The sequence below is a fragment of the Heptranchias perlo genome, chromosome 10, assembly GCF_035084215.1.
Source record: "Heptranchias perlo isolate sHepPer1 chromosome 10, sHepPer1.hap1, whole genome shotgun sequence".
Classification (NCBI taxonomy): Eukaryota; Metazoa; Chordata; class Chondrichthyes; order Hexanchiformes; family Hexanchidae; genus Heptranchias; species Heptranchias perlo.
In genome coordinates this window covers 34,202,233-34,214,529 of record NC_090334.1, presented here as the reverse complement: position 1 = coordinate 34,214,529, position 12,297 = coordinate 34,202,233, and the positions used below count along the sequence as shown (strand labels likewise).

General features: G+C 38.0%; 1 protein-coding gene across 2 annotated transcripts in view; it reads left to right on the top strand.

Annotated features, from left to right (window-relative positions):
- The window catches only part of egln3 (egl-9 family hypoxia-inducible factor 3), a 35,330-nt gene extending 28,098 nt beyond the window's left edge, over positions 1 to 7,232 (top strand). For both annotated transcript variants that reach the window (XM_067991433.1, XM_067991434.1), the window contains exons 4-5: positions 5,922 to 5,995; positions 6,105 to 7,232. In XM_067991433.1, coding sequence (XP_067847534.1) covers positions 5,922 to 5,995; positions 6,105 to 6,136 — 106 coding nt within the window. In that variant the 3' untranslated portion in view covers positions 6,137 to 7,232. The remainder of the gene's footprint in view (positions 1 to 5,921; positions 5,996 to 6,104) is intronic.
- Positions 7,233 to 12,297: the final 5,065 nt, after the last annotated feature.

The following is a 12,297-nucleotide window of genomic DNA, read 5'->3' as shown; positions in this document are numbered from 1 at the left end:
ATCACTCTCTAGATAAAGAAATTTCACCTGAATTCCCTATTGGATTTATTAGTGACTATCTTATATTTATGGCCCCTTGTTCTTGTTTCCCCTACAAGTGGAAACATCTTCTCTATGTCTACCCTATCAAACCCTTTCATTATCTTAAAGACCTCTATTAGGTCACCCCTCAGTCTTCCCTTTTCAAGAGAAAAGAGCATGTTCAATTTTTGACAGGTATAACCTCTCAGTTCTGGTATCATCCTAGTAAATCTTTTTGCACCTTCTCCAGTGCCTCTATATCCTTTTTATAATATGGAGACCAGTACTCCAAGTGTGGTCTAACCAAGATTCTGTACAAGTTTAACATAACTTCCCTGCTTTTCAATTCTATCCCTCTAGAAATGAACCCCAGTGCTTTATTTATGGACCTATTAATCTGCGTCGCTACTTTTAGCGATTTGTGTATCTGTAACCCCAGATCCCTCTGCTCCTCTACCCCATTCAGACTCTTATTTTCCAAGGAGTATGTGGCCTCCTTATTTTTCCTACCAAAATGTACCACCTCACACCTATCTATATTGAAATTAATTTGCCAATTACACAGCCATTTTACAAGTTTATTAATGTCATCTTGTATTTTGTTGCAGTCCTCCTCAGTATTAACTATACCCGCCCCAATTTGGTCCACAAATTTTGAAATTGTACTTCAGATTTCTGAATCCAAATCGTTTATGTAAATGGTGAACAGTGGTCCCAGCACTGATCCTTGTGGAACACCACTTCCCACCTTTGTCAGTCTGAGTAACTATCTTTAACCCCTACTCTCTGTTTTCTGTTTTGTAGCCAACTTGCTATCCATTCTGCCACTTGTCCCCTGACTCCACATGCTCTGACCTTAGTCATGAGTCTACTATGCGATACCTTATTGAAGGCCTTTTGAAAATCCAAATATATTACATCTACTGCATTACCCTTGTCTACCCTTTGTTACTTCTTCAAAGAATTCAATAAGGTTGGTCAAGCATGACCTTTCCTTTTGAAATTTGTGTTTACTATTCTTTATTATATTTTCGGTTTCTAGATGTTTTTCTATTAAATCTTTGAGTAAGGATTCCATTATCTTTCCTACCACCGACATTAAGCTAATTGGTCTATAGTTCCCTGGACTTGTTTTAGTTCCCTTTTTAAATATAGGAATCACATTAGCTGTCCGCCAGTCCTCTGGCACTATTCCCTTTTCTAATGAATTTTTATATATACATATAAATAGCGCGTCTGCTCTCTCTTCCCTAACTTCTTTTAATATGTGTGGATGCAGTCCATCTGGACCAGGGGTTTTATCCTCTCTAGGTTTGATTAGTTTATCATTTATATTCTGCCCTTTCTATCTTAAATGTCTTTATATCTGTTTTGATCTCTTCTAATGTCATGCTCACTGTGTTAATCTCTCTGGTAAATACTGAGGCAAAGTAATTATTTAATATTTCTGCTATTTCATTGTCATTACCTGTGAGTTTATCGTGTGTATTCCTTAGTGGCCCTATCCCTATCCTGATTTTTTCTTTTGTTATTTACGTGTCTGTAGAATACTCTACTATTTTTTTTTATATTCCTTGATCATTTAATTTTGTAGTTTCTCTTTGCCTTCCTAATTGTTTTTTTGACTTCTTTCCTAACCTATTTGTATTCCCTTTTGTCATCCTCTCCTTTGTTGTTTCTGTACTAAGTGTATGCCTTTCTCTTTAGTTTCAATTTTGCCCTTATTTCTTTATTCATCCATGGTGTGTCACTACTGGCTAGTTTGTTCTTGCTTTTTAGTGGGATATATTTCTCCTGGACTCTATTGGTCACCGTTTTAAATGTTTCCCACTGTTGTTCTATTTCTTGGTCAGTAAATTTTTCCAGTTTATTTTCCCTAGTTCCATTCTCATCCCTTAAGATCAACTTTTTTCCAATTTATTACTTTGGACTTTGTCTTATTTATGCCCTTCTCAATGTTTATCTTAAAGCCTATTATGTTGTGATCGCTATTGCCTAGATGTTCCCCTGCACTTACTTCTCTTATCTGTTCTGGTTTATTTCCCATTACTAAGTCCAGCAGTGCTTCCTCTCTCATTGGGCTTTTTATATACTGGGTAAGAGAGGAGTCCTGCACACATTGTAAAAACTCCATTCCCTGTACCACTTTACCTACCTCTTGCCAATTTATTTGGGGGTAGTTAAAGTCTCCCATGATTATTATTCTATGTCCTTTACTCATTTCTCATATTTGCTTACATATTTCTTCCTCCACCTTCTTTCCACTATTAGTGTGATCGATCCCTTCTTATCTTTTATTTTAATCCATATGGATTCTGTGTCTATCTATTTGTTAGTGATGTCCCTTTTTTCTACTACCATTATGTTATCTCTAATTAGTACAGCTACTCCACACCCCCCTCACCTTCTTCATTCCCTATCCTTTCTGATTATGTTATAACCTGCATATTTAGTTGCTAGTCTTGTTATTTATGTAGCCATGATTCAGTTATTCCTACTACATCTGTTCCTCACTACGGATTATTGCCTCCAGTTCCCCCGTCTTATTTTGGACAACGTGTACATTGCTGTACAGGCAGTTTAATTCGTCTTTAATTGTTGTTCCTTTTACTTTATTTTTAACAGTCTTTTTATACTTCTGTTTTATAACTGTATTTGTTCCTTGACTGTTTATGTGATCTTTATTCCTTATTCTGGTCTGACCTTTACACTCTTCTCCTGTGTCTTTTATCTTTAAGCTTTTGTTATTGCTCCAGATCCCTTCCCCCATCTTGCTAGTTTAAAGCCATATCCACCACCCTATTTATCCTTTCCGCTAGGACTCTGGTCCCATTCTGGTTCAGGTGGAGCCCATCCCAGTGGTACAGCTCCTTCCTGTCTCAGTACTGGTGCCAGTGTCACATGAAATGGAACCCCTCCTTCCCACACCAATCTTTCAGTCTCGCATTCACCTTTCTGATCTGCCTATCCCTGTGCCAATTAGCACATGGCTCGGGTAGTAATCCCGAGATCATCACCCATGAGGTCTTGTTTTTTAATTTAGTTCCTAGCTTCTGATATTCCCTTAGCAGGACCTCTTCCATTTGTATGTTTTGATAACATCAGTAAAAGAAAAATTATGGAAAAAAATTAAATATTTTCACCAGGACCTCTCCATTAGTTAGATTTTAAAAATCTGACCTGCAACTTCATGACAATAAATTTGTGACCAAGAGGTTCATGTTTATTCCTTTTTTTGGTTAATTGCGTGTTCACTATTTCTGGTCAATAACACCACAGTAGATGACTCTTTACAGAGATACTGCAAAATTCCCAAACTCCTAAAGATTAAGCTAAGGAGAACTCTGATTTTATCGTTAGGATTTGAGAAACAGTTTTGATTCACAAATATTACTGTACAGCTGAGCACTTGCAACCTCTGATGTAGGCCAGATTTAAGAATCCACACCAAGTAAAAGGAGTGATCCCAGACATAATTGAGATAATGATGAGATTCAAAATATTGCTCACAAATTCAGATTTGCTATGCCACTGTCTGGACTTAATCTAAATCAGACCATTGGTCACCTCAACCAGAAGAGGGCTTCTGTGTCAAGACCCCAGTTAAGAACAACATCTGCCTGATGTTCAGGCTGATGCGCAACATGTCAGAGATTTAGTTGCTGATGTTCAGCAATTGAAGAAAGAGTTTGCATTTATATAGCATATTATCACATCCCAAAGTACTTCACAACCAACAAATTATTTTTGAAGTGCAATCACTGTTACGTAAGCAAACATAGCAGCTAATTTGCACAAAGCAAGGTCCCACAAACAGCAAATAAAATAAATGAATATTTCATCTGTTTTTGGCAGCGTTGGTTGAGGGAGGAATTTGTCCAGGATACTGGGAGAACGCCATGTCCTTTCTTGAGTAGTACCATGAAATCTTTTGTGTTCACTTGAGTCTAGTAAAAGGCAGCTAGGGCATCAACTTTAATGTCTCATCTGAAAGACATCACCTCTGACCATGCAGCACTACCTCAGCATAGTACTGTGTCCGCCAAGGTTATGTGCTCAAGTCCTGGAGTAGGGTTTGAGACAACTCTTCAACTCAGAAGTGAGAGTGCTATCAATAGATAATCTCCAGGCAGACTCTTGGCAGAGGACAAGGACCCCCGCTCTCCTCCCTCCCCCCCCCCCCCCCCCAAAATGCAAATGACCCTGACCGTGGAAAATCGGCTTCAAGGCAGGCAGAACTCCTGCGCCATCAAACTTGCACCAGAATTCTACAGCCTATACTTGCCCTCCCTCCGCATCCCCCACTTAGTCCCCACCTGCCTTTTGTCTTCCATGAAGACTAAAGTTTAGACACCCCTGCCCTACACGACCATGGGGGTAATTTTACAAAATTGTGCTCTTGGCACGGAGTCTGGCCCACCAGAAGCACATTTTAGGAATTTGGGGGTGCGCTTCCCACGATTTTCTGACCATTAAAATTAATGGGGCATACAAGTGCAAGGCTGCATACCAGGAGCATGATTTCATAAAATTACCCTTTGTAGCGACAATGAACATGGTTCATCTTCATTACAGTATAACTCCTGATGGAAATAATGAAAAGGAATCCACAAGATATTCAGTATAGTTGAAGACTAATGCCAGATTTCAATGTGAGAGTAAACCAGGGGAAGAGTTTGAGTTCAAGCCTCCTACTGGTCTGATTGTCATTTTGCACAACTTAGAAGGCAGCTTTATGGTTCTTTTGGTCACCATGGATAAATGGCAAGCACCAATATCACAAAGTCTACCGTCCACAATGTCTTTTGATGTAAGTGAAGTTTTACTCTAGTATTCAGTACATTGACTCATTAAAAAATGAATGAGTTGTCTTCAAACTTCAAAGGCTGTAAGGTTATCTTTCATCATTTTAGTGCCTCTGATATAATGTGTGCACAGTTTGCTTGGAGAGCACATTCCTGCAAACAAGAATCTTCAAATTTGTCAATTCTGATTTGTAAAGTATCAACTGTGTTTTTGCTATCTTGGTCTTACCAATATCAAGTGCCACAATATTAAGATTGTTCCATGAAATGAAATGAATACCAGCCATAAAGAAAGAGCAAAATGCCTAAGAGCACAATGAAAATACCCTGTGACTTATCATAAGTGTGATTTTTGATCAATAATTCACTTTAAATGAGATGGAGATAGTATTGTTGTTTTACAAATAAGTTCAGCTAAATGTGTGTAGTTATGTGGGACCCATGGTACATACATTAAAGTGCTATGCAATCTGTAATGTACCATAACCAGAGAAAGCGAGTAACTTTTGTCCAACTCCAAAGAAAGCTGATACCTAAAGTCTCCCCCAACAAATAACTGTTTCGCAGAGAACAGGTGGGAGGCTCTACTGGCAGCAAGAAATGATCATGGCTGTTTTGTGTTGGCTGATAGCAGTGGTCCATTGATTAATTACAAGTGGAAACTGAAGGCAGTATGTTTGATTCAGCTTGGTTTAAAACAGGAAAAAAAATGCAATTCACAGCTGAAATCCTTCCCCACTGATGATGAGGCTGCTACCCTTGTGTAGTTTTAAAAGGTTTACTCTTGAAGTGGTGTTAAGGACTGTTGCACCACAACTGAGCCATCAGTAGGAAACCAGGAGCATTGGTCAATTGCTGCTGACCTGCCCCTTACTTAAATGAAACACCGGCAGGACTGAAAACCCAGCAGGTGTTGTGTAGCTACTGGCGTGAAGATAGCGACCTGTTGACTCATCACCCATGTGAGGATAGACCCTTTGTGTTCAAAATAGTTTTCTAGACTATTGCAGACAAAAAGGATTTTTTTAAAAAAACCTCAGATATTTGTAGAGAAATTTGTGAATTTAGTTCCTACAGAATATTTTTATGTTCTAGATATGCCATAACTGTATGGTACTTTGATGCAGAGGAGAGGGCTGAAGCCAGAACTAGGTACCGTAATCGAGCAGGTATAATATAAACTTTATTTATTCTTTTAAAAAATAATTGTGATATATTGCTTAATTTTTCATTAATCCTTTTTACATTGTTAATTTACCTATTTTTGTTGTTCTCCAGCTTCTGGACAAGCTACAACCTTTTCCTCATGACGATATCCATGGTGAAACTTGACCAATGAGCTAAGCCTTTGAATGGTGGTAATTCACATGACCTTTTCATCAGCTCCAAAGACAAGCGTCCCTCCACAGTATTCCCATTTTAATGCTGTGTTTTTAAATGATAATTTGTGTGTTGACTTCCACTCTTATCCATAATAGAGCTGGTACTGGCTGTTGTTTAGCCTACTTTTCAGTGAAAATGTTTTTAGGAGAATTAATCTGCAAACCAATATTGCACAAAATAGAATTCTGTGCCAACCTAATTATACTTAAGAATATAAGATCTGTTCTAACTTTATAGCAAGATTGACATGATGTGTTAAATATTATGACCATTTTAAATAATTAGGTCTAATATTGCACTTTATACAGATTATTTCCAGGTTGAAATGGTAATGATTAATAGATTTTGATGGCTTATTTTCTTTTCTCTATTTAAAAGCAGTTGAATGATTATTTTATTTATGGCATTTTTTCTATCTTTCCCCATTGAAGATGCTTGAATGGTCACCTACTGATTGTAATGAAGAATATTTGTTTCACATTTATCTACCATGTACATGAAACTGATATCTTACAGCTTTATTTGAATTTTCCTATTCATATGGAAATTAAATATAATATCATTGTGCAAAAAATTCACATTTCTTCTAAGGTTACAATGAACAATCTTCATCGTGCTTCATTGTGATTAATCTGAGTAAATCTTTTACTTTTATCCTCCAATGGTATGGAATTTGTTCTTGTTTCTAAATACGTTGTGGTTAACTATATCGAACTTGTGTTAACTTTGTCCGGAGAAGAAAGAATGTGAAATTCTTTCTGCTGCTGCCTTTAATAGCAGAGTATAGTTCCATGGGAATTCTTAAGATAACTTGAATATGTGAGCAACAAAATAACTGACTTTGCAGTTGGATGCTACCTTGTATGCTGGTCAACAATTTGGCAATCCAGTAGTGGCAGTAAACAAGTTGTATTGGAAGGTAGCTTTGAAAACGATGAATTATGTCTCCAGCCTCTCTAGTTTGTTGTCTTCAGATAATAAAATGGTCCCTGCAATCAGGACAAAGTTATGGTTTTACACAAACACGATTGTGTGTGTGTTTTTTTCTCTCTCTCCATCTATGACTTTCATTGCAACATTATTAAATGACTCAGTATTTGACCTTTCTGCAGTTTCTGGTTTTATGTAACCAGTTATTACTTTAAACAGTCAAGTTCATTTTCATTCATCCTGTATCGCTCCATGTAATGAAAAAATCTGGATCTTCCCGTATAATAATATTTCTGCTCATTTTATAAAAACTTTATGAAAATAAAATCAATGGTGGCAGATATGTTAACAGTTGACTGAGAATTTCTCAGCATTCATTACTAGTCTGTGATGTCATGTGGCTGGGAACTCACAAATCTGCACATTGTTCTTGAATACATTAAATACTCTGCAGATGGATGTTAAATGAAACATTAGCCTGTGTTTGAATACACAAAAAACTTTGCAGCCATTTTGTGGAATAAACAATCATTTATAGATTTAAAAAAATAAAAACTATTTTACTAGCCAAGACTGAGCAATATTGAGGCACATAGGAGGCTGAGCATCAAGCCAGGAGTATTTTTTTTTAAAGTACAATTTTCCAGTCTATATACAAAAGACTGAAACATTCCATTGGAAAAGTAAACATGATTTTAAAGCATGAGATAAGCCTGTATTTTTTGTGATCAAGTACTAATGGTAACAAGGTACTAAAATACAAATTATAGAATTAGATATTTATTTTTTAGAAATGCTGCTGTTATCAAACAATAATGCTTCAGAGTCATTCATCTGTATGGTTTTGGACAAGAAATAATATCGATGTGGCCCGTTCTCACTTAATATGTTTTTATGAAACAATCTTCATTACTAAACAGACAGCGAAAGAAATGTCAAATATGGAAATGAAAACTGAAAGCAGTTGCAGTAGATCAGCAGCTCTTTGAGTAAGGCTTTTTCCAAAGTACAATTGATCCCAGCAAAAGTTTTGGGTAGGAAGTGGCTAGTTTGGACAATGTATTGCTAATAATAAAACTTGCTATGTTTTCAAATCAGTGTAGATAACAAATTGGACAGCTTTTACAAAAGCCAAACAGTTAGTTTTAGTTAACCGGAAATTTGATAGCTCTTTGATTCTATACTATGTATTGCTGCTACACTATAGATAAGATTTTATAGGTGACCAATCAGCTTACAAAACATAAGCAACTGTTCCTTCAACCAATCACCCAAATATGACAAGCTGAGCTCAGCCCACAGTCTGATATATTCCTTTTCATTTTGTGCATATGCTATTCTTAGTGAATTCATATGTGAATTTACAGAGAAGATACTTGATCAGAACTGTGTAGTATACGATTTATTACACGCGTGGAAGAAACAAGTGAAGAAGACACAAGACATGGAAGTCTTCCTCATAAGTAAAATCTGCATTTTGCAGTCCTCATTAATTGATGCATCTATTTCTATCTACCGATACTAAAAGTTTGTTGTTGGTGTGAATGTTCTTCGATGATGTCGTGTTGCAAATTTTCTTTAACAAATTGGATTGCGGAACATGAACATCTCTTCAACCAATCAAAATTGGCTGGAGTTCTCAGCCTATCAACTGTTTCTGCCAACAAAATTTCCCAAGATTTGTGCTGAGCATCCTGTTTGGAGGTTCATTAATATCTAATTATTGATTTTTAAAAATGTAAATGATTTTCATGAATTTATTTATAATGAGAACTATTACAAGTTTGAAGGATGCTTTGGTAAGTGTCAGTGATTCAGCTGTTAATGGCCACAGATAAATGAGTGACTTCCAACTTCAAAATTTTCCTAACAGCGATGAAGATTCCCAGTCCAAACAGGAATAGATTACAGCATTGAGTTATGGAACTTGGTTCTAGGACTCAATAGAAAGAGGAGAAAATTAAAATGCTCCTTCAAGCATGGAATGGAAGCAACCACAGTATGTTTTAATTACATTCAATGGTGAATATTGCCACAAAAATATATTTTTCAATTGACACCTAGTTAGTGAGCTAAAACATCCTAGCTCCATGAATCTCAGTGTTATGTAGGTTTATGTTACAATTGAAACTCTATTGTAAAAGAAAGCTGTTGAGAGGAGTCATTTATGAAAAAACAACCTGACATGTTTATTTAATAATGTTTGCCGCTTTAGATAAAAGAGAGCTGAAACAAAAACATTCCAAATTTTTTTCACATAAAGTTGCCATTTGTGTCATTGCAAAGCTTTTCAGTAAATTAGTGACAGTAAATCAACAAAACAGCATTTTTTAAAAAGCTGATCCTCTATGTTGTAGAAATATAATATAGGTGGTTTACAGGGCATCAATCACTTGGGACCAATATATAACTGTCTATTTCTGGAACGAGCTGCCAGAGGCAGTAGTAGAGGCGGGTACAATTTTGTCTTTTAAAAAGCATTTGGACAGTTACATGGGTAAGATGGGTATCGAGGGATATGGGCCAAGTGCAGGCAATTGGGACTAGCTTAGTGGTATAAACTGGGCGACATGGACATGTTGGGCCGAAGGGCCTGTTTCCATGTTGTAACTTCTATGATTCTATGATTCTATAACTCACTATTACCTTCAATGTACATGGGTCACATGGTTGTAGCCACCACTGGTTTATTTCCTATAAGCCACCGTCCCTGATGTTCTATGTTTTATGAATATATTGCAATCATCCTATTTCATCCATCTTACATTGACCAATTATTTACTTCCATTTGGAAGAACATAAGAACAGAAGAAATAGGAGCAGGAGTAGGCCAATCGGCCCCTCGAGCCTGCTCCGCCATTCAATAAGATCATGGCTGATCTGATCCGAACCTCAAATCTAAATTCATGTCCAATTTCCTGCCCGCTCACCGTAACCCCTAATTCCCTTTACTTCTAGGAAACTGTCTATTTCTGTTTTAAATTTATTTAATGATGTAGCTTCCACAGCTTCCTGGGGCAGCAAATTCCACAGACCTACTACCCTCTGAGTGAAGAAGTTTCTCCTCATCTCAGTTTTGAAAGAGCAGCCCCTTATTCTAAGATTATGCCCCCTCGTTCTAGTTTCACCCAGCCTTGGGAACATCCTTACCGTATCCACCCGCTCAAACCCTTCACAATCTTATATGTTTCAATAAGATCGCCTCTCATTCTTCTGAACTCCAATGAGTAGAGTCCCAATCTCCTCAACCTCTCCTCATATGTCCGCCCCCTCATCCCCGGGATTAACCGAGTGAACCTTCTTTGTACTGCCTCGAGAGCAAGTATTTATCTATATTTCTGAGCCACCAGGGAAGTAATTTCATCTTGAGAATTTTTTTTAAAAACTGACTCACCATATAGAACAGCACGTCCCGCTAACAAATCATTGGCAACAATGCTGATAATTAATGGTAAGAAAATCAACAGAAAAAGTTGAAAATTCAAACTAATAGTTAATTGCATCTGAAATTGTTATATGTTACTATACTTTAAAACTAAAATTTTGACACCAAACTATGCAAGAAAGACAAAACACGACCTTAGTTATTAGCTAGACAGCTGTTATTTTTCTGGTTAACATACTGTTTTGCGTGTAGTCGCTGCTTCATATTTGGCTTCCTATCAAGAGTATGGCTTTGAAGTCCAGCCTATTAATGCAACCTATACACCACATGCCTCTCAACCTAAGAAATTAATACAGAATATGCAGCAGATCAGAAACACAATACTCAAGAGTACAGTTCCACTGCAATTGCAGTGTCAATGCAAAACAGTTGCACTTTGCACCCATCTTGCTGTTTTGTATAATGCATCCTGAATCAAGTGTCAGGGCCTGACCTAACACCAGAATAAAGTGGAGCGAGATGCCTTAGAGGAAGGTATTTCACTCTACAATTGCAGTTATAGTGTAAATGCTACTGTGAAGCAAGCAGCAAATGATTACGAATCTTGACAATCACTCTGGGTTGTACTGAGTGGCTCCTCCCGAGCTATCCAGACAGTGGCTCAGTTGTTTCAGGATGCCAATGGTTTGCTCAATAAGAACCCTTGTTGCTGTTTGGCTTTCATTGTATCGAAGCTCAGCGCCTGTGCCTGGGTCCTTGAGAGGAGTCATGAACCAGACGGTGATGGGATAACCCTCGTCCCCTAGCAGCCAGCCTGCCACCTAATGGTCTGGGTGGAACAGAGGAGTTATTGAGGACTGGGATAGTATGAAAGTGTTTTGACTACTACCAGGAAACCAGGCACAGAACTACATGTTGAACACTGAGCCCTTCCTGTTGAGAAACAGTGCTGGCTCCTGATGGGGAGCACTCAGGGCTAAATCTATGTTGCTCTGCACCTGCAGGAATCCAGCTTCCTGCTTGTCAGCCTCCATGGGGATGCTAATGAACTGTTGTCGCCTCGTAAATAGTGCCGGATCATCGTGTGCACAGTTGTTGTTGATGTCACCAGAAGCAGTTTAGAAGGGTCCAGAGGCATAAAAGATTAAAGCCACGACGACCTTCACTACCACAGGCAATGCAGTGCATATCCTTATGTTGGGCTCCAAGTCTTGCTCCAACAAGTGGCACAAGTAAGTAACTGTCTCCCTGTTGAAACACAGCCACTTTACATACTGCTCCTTTATGAGGTTCAAGTATAATGTTCTGTTTCTGAATACCTGCATGCTGTAATGCCTCCTGTGCCCTTGCCTCCTTCACCCTCTTCTTGCAAGGTCTTTGCTGCCTTCCTTGCTGCTGCTCCTCTTCCTGATTCAGGAGCCTCATTGTTAAGCTCAGCATCATTCCCATGTTCAGCAATTGAGAGCAGGCAAATCCCGTGACATAGCTCCACAAACTCTGCAAAAGTATCTCACAAACACTTGCCAAAGTAGCCAAAAACCTGGCCCAAAGAGCACTCTAGAAGCTTAAAAGAACTAACCAGAAACTTATCTTAATGGAGATTAGAATCCCATTAGATGCCATTTGTGTGTGAGCTGCTTACTGCCATAATTTTCTGGGCAGATTTAGGAAGTGAAATTTCAGGTGCGCATGGACACTAATTTCACAAAAGGGTCCTGACCCTTAACGTATTTAAATGATGCCTATGTTTGTTTCAGACGGCTGCCAGGGATG